A 23,344-nucleotide genomic window follows, 5' to 3' on the forward strand; every position below is an offset into this window, starting at 1 on the left:
TGTGACTACTTAACTAAAAATCTTGGGAGAAAATTTTTAAGAATTAAACATCCTGGACCCTTGATTTTAAATCTGAAATAGCTTCCAGTAGCCTCTTCTGACTCATCTAAGCAATCCTCCAGCAAAATAGGAAGATCAGACATGAATTTCAGTGCTTCTTCATGCATCATAAAGATGCAAGGAATGGCACAATTGTAACTTCTTTTCCTTTTTAGATTACCTTTAAGCCTAACACCATAAATCCAATCCTGTATTGCAATATGTTGTACTCTACACAGGATTAGAAATATTTCATTTCATAAGCACAGCCTTTCAACATAGGTAGCAAATATACTTAGGAGGAGGGATTTTTTTCACAGAATATTTTGGAAACAATCTTTGTTTTGTTGTTTTTTTAAATGTATGGTCCCATTGATCTCCATCTTTTCCCTTTGTTCCTGTGTATACTGTGCAATTAATGTAATTCTATTTGAATTATTTTCATATATACAATTAATCCAACATAACAAACTTCCTACTGTCAATAAATAAAGCACTAACCATCTGAATCTCATCTGACGCCTCTTTTTGGAGTTTGTTCTTGAAAAGACAAATTGCTAAGGCAAAATATTGTATCCAGCACATATTAAGTTTTTCTTTTTGTAGCTATAGAATATAGCTCCAATATTAGAAAATGGGATTTTTCCATCATAATAACATTACAAGAGAAATGAGATTTTATCAGAATTGTATGGCAATATTAAATATTTCTGCATCATCCTTTAGTTTTTTTATATATGTGTGTGTGAATGAGATGACTAGAAGAGGCCTTCCAGTGTTTCTATTAAGTTTCCTATTTATAAGGGTTTATGTCTGAACTGTTAACATTTGATGTGGTCTGAAAAAGTTGAACAAATTGTTCCTATTGAATCTCACAGTAATCCGTTGGTCTTTTCTAAATTCTGCTATAAGGGTTTACCAGTTTGAGACACTTCAAGGAGATAAGTAGAATGATACTGAATAATAACTGACTCATGCACTGTAGCCTACATCTGAATTCAGGTCTTCAGAAGGGAAAGGAGGTGAGCTTATCCATTGAGCCGCCTAGTCCCTTAAAACTGTTTACAGTATAGAATAAATAAAATTCATTTTAATAATCATTTTATGATGTATTTATACAACAGAGTACTTTAGGTCGTTTGTGTGGCTAATGCTCATTCATTTAAATGACAGATTTGTTGCCTTGGTTTCTTCAATATATTATGAAACACAACAGGAAGTCAAACCTAGAAAGCATTTGATGTTCAGAATGGTTATAAACTGACAAGCAGGCAATAGTCTAAATTGAGGTTAAAATCTAGCACAAGAGCATGATGGAATCTTAAACAATTTCCTCCATCCCGCCCTCCACATTACTTCCACTTCACACAGAATTTTTGTAACCTTTCCTCAGAATGTACTTGTTTTGATGGATTTAAATTGCACACTTCGATACTTTACTTAGGCCTGGTCTACATGGAGGGGAGGGGAGGGGCGTGTCGATGTAATATACGCAACTTCAGCCATGAGAATAGTGTAGCTGAAGTCAACATATCTTATTTTGACTTACCTGTCCTCATGGCACTGGATCGATGGCCACGGCTCCCCGTCAACTCCGCTTTTTGTTCTTATGCTCAATTAGTGATGAACTGTTAATTTTTTTTTATCAGAATGTTGAAATAACATGGTGGCATTTGGGCAGAGCTAAATTCTAGTAGCAGAGCACATTTCATAAATCTCTTATTTTATTTTTACATCATTATCTGTAAATGAGTTTTAAGCTGACTGATTTCTCCCTCAAACAATTACTTAAGATAAGTATACAAATGCATCTAGTCTTTGATCATAGTGCATAAATGACAGCACATAATCGGTATTGCCAGCTGAGTGGAACCAAACTCCTTCACTTGCCCTAAAAATTGAGACTGTAATGATGAAATCATGAACTAAACTCATCGTTCTTCCTGCTAGAAGAATTACTTGAAGACAAATGTTGGCAACCACTGTAACTAATGCAGTTATACCTGAGTAAATCAAACATAATCAAAATATATACTGATGAGACTTCGTGACTCATAACCATAACCTCAAAGGTAATAAAAATGATTTTATAGAAAGTAAATGATGTGAACATCAGTGATTTATAGCTGTTTTTTTAAGAAAAATAAATTGTATTACAACATTTGAGATAGTAAAACATTTTAATTAAAGTTGCAAGATGACTTTCATTATCACCACATATTTTAATTTACTTATCTTTGTGATATACTCTCTTTTTGGGCTGAAAGATTCCATTCTTGGTTGAGCCAAAGGATAAATTAATTTTTTATATTCAAGAAAATGTTGGATTTTTTGGTCTTTGTTACCCAAGAAAAGATTTACTTTTTTTCAAAACTCTCATTGACTTCGATGGGCTAGGAGTTCACTGAAAATGTTTTTGATGCACTTATAAATGAAATAACTTAACTTTAATGCTATGCTGAAATGCAGGGTTTTTTTCTTTTTTTTTTAAAAAAGATGCCATGTTTTTCTTTAAAAAGAGAAAAAAAAATTACAAAGCTGTATACAGTTTTCTTAAAATAAGGTTTGTGTATGTGCAGTAACATTTTTATTCAATTTTAAGTAATTGCCTTTCGTACTGTTGGCTTGATCAAAATTATATGTAATGTAAAGTGGCATGAGAATGGTAAGTTGAAAACCTATTCAGTTTGAGTTGAAAATCTGTGGAGATGCTCACAGCACAGATGTGCATCTCCACAGTGCTGCAACTAGCATTTTCTTTTCTACCTACTCCCTGCCCTCCCTTGAGACAGATTGTCCTGTCCTCTGGTGGAACTGGGAGGGCAAAAGGGCCAGAAAATACTGTGTAGTTGAGAGTTCGAGGTAAATATCCACTTGGATAGGAAGAATTGGAGATAGTGAACAGAGTGCATATCCTCTCCATCCATTGCTGCAAATATCTTGTACCACTAAAAGGCTTCCAGTCATAGCAGCACTGCTTCTTGAGAACTGTATGATCCATGAGTTCCCCTGTAACTGCTTTCCAGTGGAGGAGTCCAGCAGGAGCTAATGCTTGCTTCAAGATTTTTAATTCTGAACAGCGATCTATGGAGTCCAATAGGGACAATATAGTACAGTGCCTGGCCCCATCCAAAAAGAAGACCCTGGGAAGCAGAGAAAGAGACCACATAGCTGCCCCATGGGAGATCAGTGAAAAATTCCATCCCTTTTTTCTTAAAAGACAAATATCCAACAACCAAGAAAATTAAATACTAAACTTATATTCATACAGTAAGGTTGCAAATTTGATCACATGCAGGAAGTGTATAGTTTTGTGTTCAGTAGCAAGATTGACTCGCCCATACAATATGTAGCATTTTCTGTTTTGATTAATTGTACAGGACCATAAATATATACTTTCCACAGGGGAAAAAATCTCTAACAATCAAATTCTTCCACTGTCAATGTCAGATAGCTTTCTACAGTGTATTTCTCAGAGTTTGTACAGTCTCTTTTTTAGATGCTTGAAATCATGCTATCCCCATAGTACAGCCTTGAAAATTGTCATGAATATTTACCAGACCGTAAGCAAAATCTGTTTGTCCCCACACACCATTTTATCATGATGATTGATGGCAACTTGTGATATTTTATTCACATATTAAAAAATGGGCAAATAAATTTTCACAGTCCAGTATTATTTGATATTTAATCAAATATATGTATGTATTAGTTCTTGTAAACTTGAATCAAAAGCCAGTTCCTCTCATCCTTAACAGTTTGGTGCTCTTCTATGAATTCCCTTCTGTGACTGAAAGTACCCATGTATTCACACTTTGCATACTATTGTAATAAACTTTGTACAAAAGATGCCTTGTGAGGTATCATTTGAAAACTAATAACTCACTGATCAGTATTATCATGGTGAAATGTATGTAGCAATATTATATGTGAAGTTATGAAGTCCCCTGTGGGGTGATGATGATAGCTCGTGTTCAAAACCACTCAGCTCTGACTAGGCAAAAGTTGTTAAACAGGTCTATGCTAAACAAAGGCATTTGTGTTTACTACTTGTATGTAAATTGAGGTAAACAGGTCCTTGAGATAGCAGGGAGAAGAGATGACAGGAGACAAAGCACATTTGCATTTCAGCAAACATGAGTAAGAAGAAAGAACTTGGAGTGTCCTTCACCACCTGGACCCCATGTTGCTGCCTTTATTGTTTAGGAACCAGCCCTTTGACTCTGAGCGGAGATCCTAACCTGAGAATCAGAGAATATAAGGGTTGGAAGGGACCTCAGGAGGTCATCTAGTCCAACCCCCTGCTCAAAGCAGGACCAATCTCCAGACAGATTTTTACCCCAGTTCACTAAATGGCCCCCTCAAGGATTGAGCTCACTACCCTGGGTTTAGCAGGCCAATGCTCAAACCACTAAGCTATCCCTCCCAAGTTGGTCAGCCATGTTGCTGGGAATCTGTGATCAAGATTTTACCTTGAACCAAGCCTAACTTGTGAAGATTTAGCTACTAGGAATTGTTTTATCTTTGTTTTTCTTGTAACCATTCCTGCCTTTATTACCTTATGCTTCTAGTCACTTTAAATACTTAGAGATAGATTTTAATAAACTATTTTTAATTTAAACTAATCAAGTGTTTGTGTTTAAACTGAACTGTTTTGGTAACTCCAGTTCAAATAGCAAATAGTTGATTATTGACCCTTTATATGAGCAATGGACCTTTAATATCTGGGCTGTCAAGGAGAGGGCAGGATGGTGCAGAACACATGTTTTGGGGAAAATTCAGGACTGGGAGTACATGGGAGTCATCCTGCAAGTGGTTACCAAAGCTGATGGAAGCCAATGTGTGACTAGTGTGCTGCTGACAGCCGGCTGGGGTCAGAGCTGCTAGACCAGGGCTGCAGCTATGCACAGACACTCAGGATGTGATCTGCATGCTGTTATGTTGTCTGTGAGTGGGCCTGGCTGGAGCTACAAGAGCAAAACATTGTGAAGCACCTCACTTGTCTGGATTGTACCCTGATATGTGGCACCTCAAATTTGTCAAAATTTGAGTTGCCCAGAATTACTTATAATCTAAATTCCACCTGTGCCATATAAGGAGGCATCTCTCTGATCTGTAAGTCCTCTCCATAACCCAAAATCACTTACGAAGTGTGCAGGATACATGCCGTCAGCCTCTGTCCTTGTTGTTTCCCTTGTGACGCTCCTTCTCAAACCTCAGAATTAAACTTGAATTGACTTATAAATTTTCAAACAGGCTTTTGATAGCATTTGACACAAAGGTTATGGCAAGTTATGAGACTGTATGGTGTCCCCGAAAAATTGACAAAGCTGATAAGAAAAAATCTATAGCAAATCGCTAAGTACGAGAGTAGACAGAAAGCTGATGGAATGATTCAGAATGACCAAAGGAGTGAGATAGGGCTGCATGCTGTCACCAGATTTGTTCAGCTTGGTGCTAGAAGCAGTAATGGCTCTGGCACTGAGATGAAACAAGAAGACTCATGTTATGTGGTAGGATAGTGCACAACCTTAGATTCACAGATGATTTTGACATCACGCCATTGAATAAGGAGGATTTACAGAGAATAACTGACAGTACAGACTGGGAAAGCAGAAAAAGTGATTGAAGAGCTGCATATAGAAGACAAAAAATATGGCAACTGGAAGAGAGGTAAAATCAAACTGACAAAGAATTAAAACAAGTGGAAAAAATTGTGTATTGGAGGACTGTTATCGAAGAATGACGATTGTGAAGATGACATAAAAAGATTCAGACTTATTGCTATTGCATTCAGAGAAGTCTGCAAGATCTGGAAGGCTAAAAGACATTCCATAAAAACAAAAGTCAACATAGATGAGACAACTTTCAGGATAGTACTGTTTTTCAGGTTGGAATGCTGGAGTTAAGAAGATAGATTTTGATTGCAGAAATGAACTGGCTCAGTGGAATACTGAGAGTTTCAAGACTGCAGAAAATAAAAATTGAAGAGATAAGAAAAAGTCTAGGACAAGAATTAACACTGTCCTAGAAAATTAAAGAAAGTCCTCTGTGATGGTTTGGAGACATTTCAAGACTGGACCTGGAAAGGATACTATACATAGCAACACATGCCACTATGCAAGGAACTAAAAACAGAGGAATACCAGGGATGTGTTGGATAGACACAGTAAAGAATGACATAGGTCAAAAAGGTTTAAAGATGAATGAAGCTGGTACAAGACAGACTTTATTCAGCCCTATTGTTGCTATTGAGCTGGAATCAAAGAAGATGGAGATCTCATTTCACATGCTCTTGTGTTTTTAAAAAAACAAAAAGGGTGGTGAACTCACGGACAAGAGAATAGAATCATCACTGAGACAAAACTCGGATAGTCACCTCAGCTCTGAGAGTATTGTCTGCAACGACTTTTGTGTGGCTGTTCTCAGTGTGGGGGGGACATTAGGAGTACAAAATCAAACAAAAACCAACATAAAATCTACTTTAAAATAGAATTTCCCTAACGGCATCTTTCAGGAGTGATCTCTCACCTGACTAAGATTTGCTGTTCAATCCTAGAGGAACTGCAGCTCCATCTGTGGAATTTGGACTTGCAGACTAACATCTGATGACATCCTTCCCAGATATTCTGCTGGTAATCTCTTTGGGAAGCATAGGGACAAAGCAGTCACTGAAGCCATTGACAAAAGGAAATAGGTCTTGTTTAAAATGTTGGCTAACAAGTATTTTCAGATATAACCTGGTGCAATAGTTTAGACAGGACCTTATTTAGATACCTAAATAGAACCTATTGGGGTCTCTGAGCTCTTCTGAAAATCTGGTTCAAAATTATTGGGTTGTGAATATAGTTTTGTTGACATCAGTGACTCTAAAAGTTGAAAACTCTGACATGGATATTTTTACTGTAAGTTTCAGTAAGCTTCAGAGGCATGTTCTGATCCGTCCTCCACTTTTACAAGCTGTCTGGAGAGAGACCATAGCTGACATTGTGCCAAGTATATGCATCACTTTTTCTTGTTGCTGTTTTTTTTTAAATGTGGTCATATCCTGATATTGGAAGCCTTTTTCTCTAAGTGTAAAATCTCTTCTCTGTATCGACCCCATGGATCTCAAATGATATTCTGCTCTCCCAATATACACAGAAAACTTACATGAACATGCGATCTGTTAATGTAAATGGGACAGATTACAGTGCACAGATATGTCACATAATATGAGAGGGGAATTTGGCCCTAAAATTAATATTGGCTTCTTTTGGAATGCACAGTTTCATGTGCTAGGTAATAATTTGAAAGGACTCCAAGATTATAAAACTAAAGTGGTCTTTTTTTTAAGGAGGATAGTTTTACAGAGACGCTGCAATTTCTGGTAGAGTTCTAGCTTTCTATTCAGACTGATTTTGTCTGGTGCCTCTTCCAAGCTCTTTCTTCCTGCAGCCTGTGCTCCTCCCTCCAAAGTCCCTGCAGGTTGCTACAGACAAAACTCTGGATATTCAACTATTATATCAGAACTATATTGAAATAGTTGTTTGTCTGCAACTTCCATTCATGCTAGTAAGACTGTTACTCAAGAGGCAAGTTAAACCTTTTACAGGCAATGCTGTGCTAATGATTGTAGTCACACCTCTTTGTTCAACATGTGACTGAGCTACACATATACCTTCATAGTGAACTGCTATCTCAGTATTGCTTTGTTAAGAAAATGATCCGATATTTTTAAGTACAGTGTTGAATGGAAACTTCACCTTAGACTTTGGATTAAATTGCTTGAAAAAACATTCACTCTCTGAACTCCTTTTGAGATTTTGCAGGCACTTTGCAGGCTGTTTTGTTAGGTTTACGAAAGGAAGGAAATTGGAAGTTAAAAGCTCTAGGGTACAAATACCGATGTGTCTGAACAAAGAGATTGAAAATCTTCATAAAGATCTAAAAAAGGAAATGTACTGTTGTGGATCTGCTTTTAAGGTGGTTTTTTATATTATGTATAATTTAAGTTTAAAAAGCAGATGTCAAATGTTTAATTGACTTGCTCTATAAGAATTGGAGAACGCTAAATTTTTGCACTGTAAAGGTCAGACGTGGATAGCGGAGTTATTGGTTCCAGTAGTGCTTATAAAAAGAGAGTCTACCCCAAAAAGTTTCACTTTATGTTTGAGGATCTTTCTCAGAAATTTATCATTACTCTTCATAAACTGAACTTCTCTGCTCCAAATATGCAGCTCTTCTCTTAGTTGAGAGAAGTGACATCTGTTTAGAGAAGACATTTCATGGCGCTGGTGTTTTGTTTTTGTTTTTTTTTAAGTTGTAATTAATATTTATATGTAAGGGGTGGTAACAATCATAACACTGATCTATAATTTTTGAGAAGTCGTCTGCTTCAGAGATAAAATGTGATATTTATTATCTATTTTGATGTGCTGAATTCATATACGACAATTAAAACAACTGATTGGCTACTGTTTCTAAGATATTTAAGTTTTTACATTTTACATTTTATTGTGTGTGTATATATATATATATGTATAGTAGAGTTTTAATCATAAATTGTAAACCTAGGTCTTTTCATGTGTTTATGGTTGCTTTACATGATATTATTTCACCTGTCCTGTTTATGTAACACTTTAAAAACTCAGCAAAAGGGTTATATAAATAAAATGTATTATGAAACAAAAGGCAAAAAACTATTATGTACATAGTTAGTCCTATTCAGTGTCTACTCGGCGCTTCTTGGCTTGTCTCTTGTCTTCATTAAATGCAGCATCTTTTGTCACTCTCCAGCAATAGTCTGCAAGCATTGATGGGCTCCATTTGCCCTGATAGCTAGCCTGCCAGGAGATTCCACTGCTGTAGTCTGGAACCCAACAGCTCTGCCTTACTCTTGGGTAGTTCCAAATCCCTGACAAGGTCATTCAGTTCACCTTGGGTTATGAGGTGTGGTTCAGAGGAGGAGGATGGGAGAAAATGTGGGTCCTGTGACATTGATGGTTCAGGACCAGAAGTTTCATCCTCTTCCTCGTCTGACTCAAGTGAGAATGATTCTGGTTCATCAGGAACCGGCAGTCCTTCTCCGTGGGGTACTGGGCGTATAGCTGATGGAATGTTTGGATAATGCACAGTCCACTTTTTCTTCTTTGACACACCTTTCCCAACTGGAGGCACCATGCAGAAGTAACAATTGCTGGTATGATCTGTTGGCTCTCTCCAAATCATTGGCACTGCAAAAGGCATAGATTTCCTTTTCCTTTTCAACCACTGGCGAAGTTTTGTTGCACAAGTGTTGCAGCATATGTGTGGGGCCCACCTCTTGTCCTGATCTCCAATTTTGCAGCCAAAATAAAGGTGATAGGCTTTCTTAACCATAGTGGTTAGACTGCGCTTTTGTGATGCAAAAGTCACTTCACCACAAACATAGCAGAAGTTATCTGCACTGTTCACACAAGTACGAGGCATCTGTGCTCACTTTGGCTAAACAGAAATGTGTCCCTTTGCAAAATCAAACACTGACAAATAAGAGAGCGCCACACTGTATGATTTCTAGAGCTGATATAGGGCAATTTGTTCAGCAGAGTGATGTAAGCTTCGTTATGATTGCATCATCCATGACTTCTAGGAATAACATGATTCAATTCATATCATGTATGACACAATACCAGCTTCAGATTGCATCATTCATTGTTTTGCCTAAAAAGCAAGTACTGTCCAAACCCAGTCATAGATTTATTCATAGATCCAGTCAAAGATGTATTTTAGTCATTTCTGGTTTAAATTGAGATCCCTTCCCTTTATAACTCACTTATCCTCCGCCATCCCCAAGTCAAGGGTCGTATATACTGACCCAATAGCATATCTTGAAAACTAGAGCCAATCAACAATTTTAAGCATCATTTTTTTTCTCAGTGACCCAGAATTAGTAAAGTTAGACTACATTTATTTCAGAAGCATTTTGGCTATAGAGCAGTGTAATCAATCTGTGTTTTCCCCCTCCAACAGACTTGGTTCATTTTACCTGCTCATCAACTAAAACTGCTAAAGAAGATTTAGAGCCTGTTGTACGGAAGCTGTTCTCCCTAAATGCTGAAACAGAGAGAGGTAAGAAAAATAGATGAAAAGCATTAATGGAAAAATTTTACATATGTTTACCTTTTGAATTTTAACGTTTCTTCTACTGAACATCTGAATCCACCATTAAGATGAAAACAGAGTAATCTCCGCTTGGTCGGCTGTTTGGGTATCCATGTTCTAAAGTAAAGGATTCAATATATTTTTAAAAAGAGTGAGAGAACATAATTAGATAAAAGGTCACTTACCTCTTTTTCCTTGACTATGATCTAATGGTCATGGGTAGAGCTTCAGACATTGTTTAGGTGCAATAGTTCTGAATGAGCAGAGCAAGACTTTGGCTTTAAATGTCCAGCATTGAAGAAACCATAGGAATCCTGAAAGTACTTTCTGGTGTTTTCATTTCTAACAAATGTTTCCTTGCACGGGAAAGGTTTGTTGAAAAGGATTTAGACACTATTGCTGAAACATGAATGCAATTTCCAATGCATTACTTGTATCCCATCTTTTTCTTATCCTTCCTTATACTGCTGGCCATCATTTTAGTATTGACACTCCCAAGATAAAATCCCAATAGGATGATGATTTACTTTTCCAGTCTGATTCCCCAGCACAGTCAGGGCTGTGTGCTTTTCTGTGATGTTCTTTTCCTTTCTCTTACATTGCTTCTTGTCTTCAACTTTTTCCTCCACTTCTCCTCGTTTGCTGTTTGTAACTGCAGTTGTATAAATTCTAAGTTGAAGTGAATTGTACACTTCATCCTGAAGATAATGAGATTTCTAGTCTCTCTTATTCCTAGTAATGAGTCCCAAAGCTTTGACCCTATTTCTGAGAAAACCCTGGCAGATGTTTTCATGAGCTTTGCCCTTGACATGCACAGCTTCATAGTGCCTGGGGAATGTAGCTGTTGCAGAGAGACGATTGGTCTCTGAGGTATCTTAAGCCAGTTCATCAAAGGTCCTCAAAAATCAATACCAGAATTTTGAATGCAACCTTGTATTTTATGTGGAGGCAGTGTAGAAGGTGGAGCAGCAGGGTAAGGTACTGTTGGTGGTTGCCGCGTTGTGAACCAATTAAAGCTTTTATTTATCATTGGAGTACTCGTACTCAACTATAGTGAAGTGCCTTCTCATAGCAAAACACTGGAACTTTTTTTGTCAATTGGAGTATTACTTTGCAACCAAACACATAAACTAACTAGTGTAGATCATTTTAATAATCATTGCTGATGACCTACTAACTTACAAAATGTTCACTGTGTAGGTAAGGATTCACAGCCTATTTACCATGTTTTGTGAATAGTTGATATTTAACTTTTCACTCTTTTCCTGTTTCTTCTCTTTTCCCCTTTTCTTAATTCTCTTTTGTAGCTTCAAGGCTCATTGATAAACTGTTTCTTTTTTATAATAAAAAGAGGAAAAGCTGCTATTGCCTTCATCAGAAGGTCTGATTTACATATATCTTCAAAACATATTTTTTTCTTTCTTTTCAGTTTATAGTACAGGCAAATCTCATTTTTTACAAAATTGAAAAATCAAGTTTTTGTAAAATTTGAGAAAAATGCAATTATCTACCTATTGGACTTTGGAAGACAGATTTTGGACAAAAAGGAGAGGGTTGTAAATACAAGTTTGTAAAGTAGGGAGTTACCTGTGTGTTTTATTTCTTTCATTCAGATATTTTATTACTAGTGTGCTTATTAAGTTAAAGCCCACAAAGTTGTATACTAGAGACCTAAGCTTAAATGTATAATCTGTAGCAGTGTTGTATGCCTCTTAGTATCAAATGGTAAATAAATGATTAGCTTGCAGTTCAGTGTCGTTTTTTTTTACATTAATCTTAATGTTTAAAGTGATCCAGTTTTGAAGTGATGTATTATTTAGAACCTGAATGAAATTCTTCTATAAGGACTCTGATGAGAAGGGGTCCTCAGGTGCACTGAGGCACTGAAAAGCTAGTTTTCACTGACACACAGGCCTTTTTATCATCAGGATGAGGTAGTGGTCGTATTTTAATTAAAATGTCAGAACAAATACTGTTGGAGTTATTGAAAATGAATCACTAGATAAAGTGAGCACTGGGCCATGGCAGGTCAAAGAGGGAAAGTCACCTGGAGAGGAGGACTCCATTTATTTTCCTGCCTAAATGAGGAAGAAGTAACTTTTATGAGCAGTATCAACTTTTTAATATATTAAAGTGCATCTTGTTCTGTATTAAAGTTCATGCTTTCACAGGCTGATGGATTTAATTTGTTTTCAAATTATTCAGTAGCGTTAACACCTATTTTTTAAATAAATTCTTTGATAGTCATAAAAAATAGATGCTGATGGAATGATATAGATTTATCCTTATGTTCTTGCTGTTTTGTTTACAGTACTATGTCGCTTATGTTTTTCTGAATGTCAGCATTATCTGGCAGGACAGTTGGTTCTTCGAAAAAGAATAAATTTAATAGATTATTTTACAAGGAATAAGTTTTATGCAGGATAATAATGCTGGCAGCATTTCTTATAGAGGATGTAGAATACCAAAAATGGACAGAATGAATTTTCCAAACAAAATAGCATCTAAAAATCTCAGTATCAGTATTATACATTCTGCTTCACTATCATCTTCTAAGAGGTGTTACTGGTTTTCCTGAGTAACAGGAAAAAGATACAGATAGTAAATAAGGAAGAATTAGAAATTTTTGGTTTCTCATGCATTAAGAATAATGTGCTCTCTTTAATAAACAGAGATAAATGGATAAATTTACCTTTGATTTCCATTTAACAACGACACAACAAAAGACAAAATAGAATGACTAAGCTATCTGAATTGGAGTAATTTATTATTTTTGTTGTTCTCCATTATCCATGGTTATTGTTGTTTATTTTCTGTATTTGTTGCCAGTTCTTTCATAAGAACTCCCTTTTGCATTGGGGGTTAGGCACCTTATTTCCATAGGTCCCTTTTAAAAATCTCACTCTTTATGGTTTGTCAAACACTCTGTTATCCTGTGAAAAGTGCTGTATAACTGCTAAGTCATTGTTAAGTGGGAAATGACAAAATAGAATGTATATTGTGAAGCAACATTTGAGATGGGCCCTGTTGCTTGATAGCAGCAGGTTGACGTGTCATACAGAGGACCTGTATTCAGGAACAAATTCCATGCTCTCATTTTTGTGGTCAGGGGAAACAAATGGGGTAAGGTGAAAATGTACTTGGGAGCCAAATTCAGATCTTCTACAAGCATGTATATTTCCTACGTAAATCTCTGGATGAAACTCAACAGTGATATGTCTTTATCAGTTGGTCAAAACAATAGGTCTAAATGGAAAAGCAATGTAATTTGCATTTATTTGGCATTTGGTTGATGTACAAAACAAGTGTAACTGTCATACATACTAAAGGGATGGAAAAGGGAAGTGAAACAGAAAAAGCAACTAAGAGGTGGGTATAAGGTAAGATGAAATAAGGGGATGGATAGATAGACTATTTTACCACTTACACCTGTCTTGTGCTGTACAATGTCATATCCATGTAAAATTTGGCTTTTGTTTTTTAGGCATAGGCAAGTGTACAGTCCATAACTACACTTTTTTTTTCCGCAGAGAAGCCCTTTTCTAAACAAGTAATGGATAAACATTTAATGTGATTTGCTCTTGAAATTAAAAAGGGAGCACGGAGGGTAACACCAGTTAGTGAAAAGGGTTGGGAACTGTATTGAACTTCAAAATCAGCAACTCCAGAATGAGGTTGTCAGTTTAGCACATACTGTAAGAAGACTCTTCTGGGGTCAGTCAGGAGCAGTATAAGGCATGTTGGATTCAAATTAACTTGAATTTTTTTACTTTAACAAAAAACTTTATTCAAAAGTTAAAAATTGTAATAATCCAGCAAGATTTAAAATGTTAATTAGGAAATTCCTTTCTTGAAACCTTATAAGAAGAAGAATGTATTAAAAGCACTATTGATATGCTTTAGTGTCTTTTAAAATATATATATATATATATATTTATATTCTATTATAGTAATTTCATGCTAATAACTGAATTGACTGTTTTATTATACTGAGTTATACAAGTTTCTTATTATATTTGCATGCTGGCCACTGAAAACATTTCTTGCCATTTAGAGTCCGAAAATGGAGGAGGACTGGGAAAGCCCAGAGTCCTATGGGCAGTATACTTCAACATGAGAGATTCTTCAGGAATTGACAGGAATTCATATGACTGTTTACCCTCAAACGTCTATGTCTGTTCTGGGCCAGATTGTGCATTAGGAAATGACTATGCTGTCAAACAGGTAAGGGAACTCATATTTTTCAACTTCGCAAGCTTTCGGTTTAAAGGCCTCAAGTGATACTGTTTTATACTCAGCACATTATAAAACAGAACAAATAGAGTGCATTGACAATATAGCTGTAATGTATTTCATAGAACTGGTGACTGTTGAGAAATTTTTTAGAAGAGTAGTTGAAAATTTGGAGTTCATAGAGAAGCCAGCTAATAAGGTGCAATACTTGAAGGCATGAAAGTGGGAGTGGGAGAAAAAGAAAGGGATCATTAGAAGACACTGTGGTGGAACACTGGGTTATAACAGAAGATAGGGGCATAATTTAGACATGGGCAGAGCTATAGTGTCATTTGACAATAGAGGGAAAGTTTAAACGTAATGGGGGTGGGGAAGGGAAGCTAGAGAATCAAGAAAGCAGACATAGCTGAAAAGGATGATCCTTGTATCAAGATTTTTGGCTATATTACAGGTGAAAGATGGGAAGACCAAAGAATACAGGATAGATTTAATCACATAGGAAATAATCAGAGAACAGGCAATTTTTTGGCACCGGGGATAAAGAGAATAAGGTGAATTCTGATGTCTTTGTAGACAAGAAAGCATCACTAACCAAGAAAATCCAGAAAAAATTAAAAGTAGAGTTCACACTGCAGAGTAAATTTTCAAAGTACAATGGATGTAGTCATGTAACTTCTGTTTGCTTTATGAAAAGATTTAAGACACCGATGCTCAGCTGAAGACATGGCCTCCCATTGCTTTGGAGAAGATTAAAAAAAAAAGTTACTAGGCAAATCTACATTTGCCTATCAGAGCAGCAGAGAGATGTGGAAATAACCTTAACTATGGGGGGAATAAATGGCAGCCCAATCATCCAGGCTGCAGGTAGGATGCCCCTCAAGTACTGCTATATTACCTAGCTCCTCTTTGCCTGCTTTCCCTACTACTGTGCGGCAGAGGAAGAATGGATCTTCTTGGTGTCCAGGCCCTGCTACACCCAAAAAAAACCCTTCAAAGGTGTCTGTTCTTTGCTGTTCCCTTCAAGAGTCCACCCTAGTAAGATAGGTTGGTAGTTTAGACCTATATACTGCACTTATCACCATGATATGAGTGCTTTCAGTGCTAGCACGCATGAACGATTTTTACAGTTACATAATGTTAAATGACTCTAGTATTTTTTAAAAGTTGTTTTTTTAAGTGACTCTGGCCAGAGAATATGAATGGAAAACTTTTATCCAGCTGCAATTTTTTTAGGGCCAACCATACGGTTTTATAATGGAATGGCTGACGCAGCCTGAACTGTAGTGTCAGAACAGTATAATTAAGGGCTAATAGTATTCTTCACTTCATTTTACAAGGCAATAATTTGCTTGCCAAAAGGATAAACTATGAGGATAATGGATTATACAGAGAGAAATAGTGCAAAACATTAGGGTAGCACTATTACAATGTAAATGACTTGTTTAAAAGAGAATTTTAAACTGTTTTACCATTTTAAACTGAGTGAAAATTAAAAGCTGCTTAAATTACATTTAAAAGTTAATGTGGGGCATATTTACAGTACACTTTTTACCTAATGATGAGCTGTGGTATATCATGTCCACACCCTTCTGTCCACAACCTATTATCCACCACCTTTTCTAGGGCCATCGTTGTTTTTCCCTCAACTCCATTTCAATATGAGTGATATTATTGTAACTGGAAACTACTTCTGTTCTTTAAATTTAAAAATTCAAGTTGCTGTAGCTCCTCTATATAACTCTGAAATGACTGCAACTAGAAGTGTGTGTTCTCTTCTGGGCAAGTGACCACTGAAAAGCTATTTGTAAACTGGATTGAGCTCAGAGGAAGAGCCAAAGAAATGATCAAGAGCTGGGAGGGTGACATATGGAAATAATATATCTAGTTTACCTAAGCAATGACTAGCTTTCCGTGGTACATAGTTCACAAATACATAAAGGATTTAAACAGCAGGGGGAGAGAGGAATATTTTAGTATGAAACACAGGGATGTTACTAGAAATAGTAATGGGATAAACTAAGACTGGGAAAATATAGGCTGAACATAAGGCAAACTTCCTGAAAATGAGGAATGTGGCGGAAGTTCCCTCACTTAGGATACATTTAAATTGCATAGGACAAAAGTACTAGAAAATTTACTGTAGGGGGATATGCTAATTAGCAAGATGATGGTCTGGATGATCTATCTCTAACATAGGTCATTGATTCCATGTTTGCTCTTAGTGATGCTTTCCATGAGTTCCACTTGCACTACTTTTTGAGTATTACCAGTTCTTGTGAATCATGTGGTCTGATTTTTGTATAACTGGTAGTATGTTCTATATGACTGACAGTACCACAGTTTCTTTGCAGATTTTACTGCCAAAAAATCCAATAAACAGGCTATTTAACTTCAATTTTAATTGGTTAATTTTCTAGTATATCATATTGTGTTTTAATCTGATGTGATATTTTAATTTCGTCTGGGATAAGGCTAAAGAGAGGAATTAGTGCTACTTGGAACTCCCTCTAAAGTCAACAGGAGCTCTAAGTTTAAACCAAGGGCAGAATTTGGCTCCCAAATTTATTTGTTCAACAGCATAAGCTGTTTATAGATGAGTTATAGTGTAGTAGGTCAGTGTGGTGGTTGAATCCAAGGTTTCATATTTAGTATAATGTACCTGCACCGTATTTAACATGTATAAGATGTTATTCATCTCAAGTTAATAGTATACACTAAAGACCCTGTCAACATTTGTGGCACTGCATGCCTTTTCCCCATTATCTGGTGGTATTTGGAAGTATTGAGATTTATGAAATTTATTGGTCATCTTGTATTTCATCCTGTTATTTCAACAGGATTCTATATACATGTTATTAAATAGAAAGGGGTTATTTAGCTTCTGTGCAAGCTATTAAATAGCTTCTGTGCAAGCTATTAAATAGCTTCTGTGCAAGCTATTAAAGGTAGATGTCCAGAACATAGAAAAACACCATGCAGTACATTGTCATTTTAATTTTTTTAAATAGTGTAATTGTTGTTAAACTACAATAACTCTGTAGTTTCTCTACACAGTAGTGTATGTTGCTTAGCTTAGAAATTTACAGATTGGAATGCTATTACCCATAACAACTTAATATCAAAGAAACTATTTACTATATCAGTTACTTACTGTGAATACCAAAGTGTTATGAAGAGGCTGTTAAATTATTATTGGTTATTCTGCATGATTTCAACTGAATACGGTTAACTTTAAATTGGTAGACCTGAAAGCACTCTGTACTATTAAATTGTTCAATTACAATCAAAGTCATGCTGTCCTACATAGCATACTGAGAAATGCTGTCCATGTTCAATCTCATAATTATCTGACCAAGTTTTGGAGTGGGTATTTGCTGGCTAATTTGATACTGACTATCAAAGGCACATGCACTGCAAATGTTGGTCTGTTTTAGCTGGTGTTTTTCTTTAAATATAAGATACCATTACATTTTCTTCATCATAGCAATGTCACCAGAGTAACCATTGATAAAATTTTGCTGTGGGTTAAAATAGAAATGCTGGGGATTTTTTAAAATGTTTTCTTACCTTATCTTTAAAATTTTCCTTTGAGACTTGATATACAGAGTTTGGGCTTTTTTTTTTTTCTTTTCCCCAATCAAAAAATCCATTTGGCTGATTTTCAAATTGAAAAGGCATGGTTTGTATTGTAAAATAGAATTCGTGTATTAGACATGCTATATTCCTGATTTGTAACTGAAAACAGTTTTGAAAGAGGAGAAAAAATGGAAATTAGGGAAACCAGAATTTTACAATGATACGGAAATGAGTCTGTGTCACTTAGGTACAAGCTTAGTAATGGAATCCTTCATCCTTGAAATCTCAGTTCAAATCCATTGCTGGTCAGAGGTGAGTGAAGTTCATCATTCGAAGGCTCTTTGGTTAATGTGGATTTGTTAATCTCAGAACAATTCCTGAGAGGACAGGCACCCCCACCACAAAACCCACCTCTGCAATTGGTACTGATTGACCTCATTGTTGGCCAGTGCAAATGCCAGAGATTGGATGGGCAGAAAAACTAAGTTTATCCTCTAATCTCTTGAAGTGATACGTGCACATCAGGATGAGGTATATTGAAAGGAGAGAGTGGGGGAATCTTCTGTTGCTGCTATCCATACTGTATCTGTTCTGTGAATAAATAGACCCATTCAATCTCCATTTCCAAGCTGAAAATCCAGCTCCTTTGAGTACCACTAATTTTGACAGGTGGAGGTGGCAATGGGAGTGGAGAGTACAAATCTCATCTCATTCCAGACTTTATTTAGACCCTGATCCTGCAAAGAGATGCATTCAGGTGAACCTCTGTGCTCTTGTAGAGCCCCATTGAATTCTGTGGGGCTGTGTGCAAGTGCCAGATCCACTTGCCTTAGAGTGTAAGCTCTTAGGGACAGGGAACTTGTCTTCAGTTTGTCTGTACAGTGTATATCATTTGGTGTTATCTAAATAATAAACCCCAAACTGTAAGACTCCTTAGCTCTCCTTGTAAATCAAAATCATTAAATGGCCTATAAAAGGAGATTGCTTTTCACAAATTAAGCAATCTGCTTAATACTTTATTTGGGAAAAGCAATGGAAACAGAATAATAAGATAAGTAATGACACCTTTTGCATAGCTATGGCTAGCTGGGATTTTGCCCCTGGTCCCCGAGATATTGAATTTATGATTTGCGGGCATTACTGTTCCTTTGCCGTTCCATGCTTACCCAAAATGTAGTGTATTTACTATTGTAATCCATGCATTATTATAGCATGTGTCCTGATTCTTCCTACAGTAAGCATTTTTTAACATAAATCACTGTGACAGTCGACAGCTTAATACTGTCACTTTTAAGTACTTAATTACTGAACCTTAACAGTGTCTGGAATAAATTGTTTAATAATGAAATCATTGTGTTACTTCTGATAGCAACTTTATTCTTATTAAAATATAATGTATTATGTATATAGACACCTTTTTCAGAGAAGTGGTCTGTGTGTTTGGGTACACATGCATGCAAACACAAACTTTATAGATATATAAGCATTTATAACTGTTTTTGTAAAATATAAAAATCATGCAAAACTGCATATACATTTGCCAACAAAAATAGTACATTTTACAGTAATAGTAATTAATATTGAGCTATGTATTTAATGAGAAGAACATCAGTAGTAAATACTACATACAAGCAATACAGCTATGATTTTCTTGCTGTTTTTAGTTTAAAAAAGGAGGTATTTGGGGGGATAGATGATCTATGTTAAATGTTAACATTTTAATGGCTCCAATGGGCCTCTAAAGTTCATACCTTTTGCTGCCTCTGTTGTTGGACTGGAACCAGGTGTGTGTTCTCAGTGGAAAAAGATTCATACATTTTGTAAATGAAAGCTACATTTGCAGTATACTGTAGAATGCGCCAACAATTGCTGAGAAGTTCTAAAAACCAGAGAACCTATCTTTTCACACCATTGGTTTTCTTTCGGATTTTGATCTGGTTTTAGTAAAGGTCAACCTAAAATTAACTTTTTGTGTTTTCCTTGAATAGGCTGAGACATTTTTTCAAGAAATGTTTCCTAAGGAGGATTTCTGTCCACCACCACCAAATCCAGAAGATATTATCTATGATGGAGATGGGACTCAGCCAGAAGATCCTGGATTCAGTAGTTCATCCAATACAAAAACAGAGCCTTCGCCCAAGGAAAGCAGTGATGGAGATAGCTGTAAAGTTTCAGAAGAACATCATGAAGAATAGAACGTACTGAGATTGAACCCAGTATTGCTGTCATCTCAGTGGAAGAGTTTGACTTAGTTGGGGGGTTAGTACAAACAGTTGTATTTATTATATGTGATCTCCTTACTTAGGCTGAATAATATCTTACTTTTTAAGGAGCCTCATTTGATTTCAGTGGGACTGCTTATAATTGAGTAATACTCAACCTGTCACAGGGAGGTTATCAGAGCTGGATCCAGAATCAGAAAATAAAACATTTCATTTTCAAATCTGATTTTAATTTCCTTGAAGACTTTTTTTTGTTTTTTAGTAATGATTCCTCCACCTTACAAACAGAGACACACTTCAAGATTATCAATAACAACAAAACTTGTGAGTTAGTTAAATATCATTGACAATGGGACAAATCATCTGCTGATATAAATTGTAATAGCTGTATTGACTTCAATTTACACCAGCTGACAATCTGCCCCAAAATCTTTCCCTCCTTTAAATTGTATATAAGGAGGGAACATTAAACACTATTGACAGTTCTAGAGTGTTCAAGCTGATAAACTTTTATATTTGCTGATACAAGTCCTTCATCTGTAGGCTGCTTTTAGAATAGCTAATATCACATTTACTTTGCTTATGAAAAATATTCTATACTAGTTTTTGAAATTAGTGTCATAGGTTCATTAGTCATATTAAGCAGAAATAAACTGTATACAATACATACATTGGTCTCAGTTGAAACCAAGTATATTAGTACTTAAAACATTAAAAAGATTTAATACATTCCTTTTTTGATTGATGTCAAGAATTTAACTATATTTGCCAGTGACATGACTTTTGCAGTCTAGTCAGGAAGAAAATATAATTATTTTAAATTACTGCTGGACTTTCTTACATAATTAAGAACCACCAGAAATACAGCATGTTCTGAGTCTCTGTAAATATTTTGTTTAAACAAGATTAAGGCCCCAAACTTGCATGTACATAAGGGTTTGCAGGACTAAAGTCTGTAAAATTTAAATAGTTAAAATAGAAAATTTTGGCCATAGTTTTGGAGGGAAAATGTTGGACTGGTTCTAATTACAATTGTCTTCATCCAAAATAATGAGTCTAAAAGTAGTGAGATAGCTGTAAATTATGCATTTTGTAATGATAAATCAGAAAGCATATTTATACAAGAGAATTTGTAAATGTATTTATAAACTTGGTTTGTGTTCAGAATTACAAAACCAGAAAAATCTTGAAAAGGTTATTGATAGTAAATAGGCTCTCACTTCTCTCTTCTAAATAATATTTTGAAATTCTGCACTCTAGCTAAAGAAAGAAAGAGAAGTACATATGGGCTTTTAATTACCAAAAACTGAAATTTGAGTGGTGGAAGTTTTGCCATAAAAACTAAACATTTTACCTGAAGTCAAACATATACAGTATAATTTGCCAATATCTATACATATATATAGTAAACAAATTTTGATGATGGTCAGAATTTAAACTGCTACATAAGCTTAGATATGATTATACCATTATACAGCAAATTATAGTACTGTTTTAAATACTGTGCATCAATACAAATAATGCCATCAAATAATTGATGTCCGGTATTGACTGAAATTATTGACACAGCTAGGATTTTCTACAGTTTTTCAGTAAATGTGCCTGCCTTGAAGATGGCTTTGTGCCATAAAGGTCGATTTATTTATTTTTTTACAACATAGCCAACACAATGTAGAACATTATTTTCTGTTGTGCATCATAATACAATATCCAGATTGCATTTATTAAACGTGTTAATGTTTGCATTTTGTCACATTTGTTTTTACTAGATAGGCATCATGCTGTGTAATCGTAAAGTCCTCAGAAAAAATGAAGTTGAAATCCATTTTGATTGCTAAATAGTAGTGATCCTTGGTATGCTTGCAGTTAAGCAACTAATTACAGATGGTAACAAGTAGCCTGCCTGCCTTTTCAATCTCAGCTACCATTCCTATGTATATATCAAAAAGCGTGAATGTAGGTTAATTATAGTTAACATCTGCAAATCTGTAAAGGAACTCAAACAAAAACCTGGTTTCTATTTGCCTTTCAGTAACAGGAATCATGTTTGAGTTTTCATCTTTTATGTTTACAAGAAAATAACATTTGTTGTTTGAAAATTAAAGGTTTGCTTGCATGTGCATTTCTTTCTGTATTTTCTTTCAGTTGTGCAAGAAAAGCACTTTGCTGCTAGCTTCTAAAGTTTTGCTGAACTGTTTAATGTCAGTTTGTCACATTGCTATTTGTGATGTGATTAAAGTTTACGTGCATCCTAAGAAATTTACTTAGTAAAGATATTTCATGCATTCATGTCAATGTAAAGTAAAAGGTTTGTATGTTACACACTTTAGATAAAACAAGGGGTGTGCATAAGTCATAAGCTATGATTTTACACTACATTGATTGCCTAAGAACTCTTTTCATGTCTTCTTCATATAGTGAATGAAATCTTAAATGTTTTTTCCTGTGGTAGTTGAGCACCCAATAGCTCACTTGGAATAGGAATAAATGAGACTGTTGATGTTCTTCTATTATATGGAAATCATGTATTGAACTGTGGTTTGTTCTCAAATTAAATGATTTAAGCCTACAAAGTGAGGGTTAGGCTTATTTGAAGTAGTTTTTAAGGCTTGTCAAACAGAACATATTCAAAAGATAACATGACTTTTTAAGAACCAGCAATTTATCTCTGAGATTATTAATAAATCAAGTTAAAGAAAGATAAGGTTAATTGAATTTTTAAACAAGTAGCTGTATTATCCTTCAAGCACCTTGGAGCTCATACAATATTCACACCTTTTTTCTAACAAGTGCTTTGATATGTTTGAATTCATTTTTTAATGAGTACTTTCTTTTTAACTTTGGTTAATTGGATTAACCCTTAATATTCAAACCTGCAATTTGATGCCACTTTTCCTTCCTGGTGGTGTGTTGCCTGATCTCTGACAGCAATCAGTTACCCTTTCCTGGGAAGTATTTTCCACCAAGAAGCAGCTGTGTCTGCTTTTTCTGGTGATGATGATGCTTAGGGCCATTTGACAGGTAATTATTAGAACTTGGATCTTTGCAGACTATGGGGTCTTTCCTCCTATCATTGCAAGGAGATTTATGTGGGTAACTCCCATTAATGCTAATGGACTTGCATATGTAAATCTTTCTTGTATCAATGGGAA

The 23,344-nt window shown here is 35.5% G+C and overlaps 1 protein-coding gene across 1 annotated transcript in view; it reads left to right on the plus strand.

Moving 5' to 3' along the window:
* Positions 1-22,314, plus strand: part of CHM (CHM Rab escort protein) — a 144,669-nt gene extending 122,355 nt beyond the window's left edge. Inside the window, exons 13-15 of the mRNA XM_030574380.1 lie at positions 10,030-10,128; positions 14,216-14,385; positions 19,959-22,314. Coding sequence (XP_030430240.1) covers positions 10,030-10,128; positions 14,216-14,385; positions 19,959-20,165 — 476 coding nt within the window. The 3' untranslated portion in view covers positions 20,166-22,314. The remainder of the gene's footprint in view (positions 1-10,029; positions 10,129-14,215; positions 14,386-19,958) is intronic.
* Positions 22,315-23,344: the final 1,030 nt, after the last annotated feature.

This window comes from Gopherus evgoodei, chromosome 9, assembly GCF_007399415.2.
Source record: "Gopherus evgoodei ecotype Sinaloan lineage chromosome 9, rGopEvg1_v1.p, whole genome shotgun sequence".
Taxonomy (NCBI): domain Eukaryota; kingdom Metazoa; phylum Chordata; order Testudines; family Testudinidae; genus Gopherus; species Gopherus evgoodei.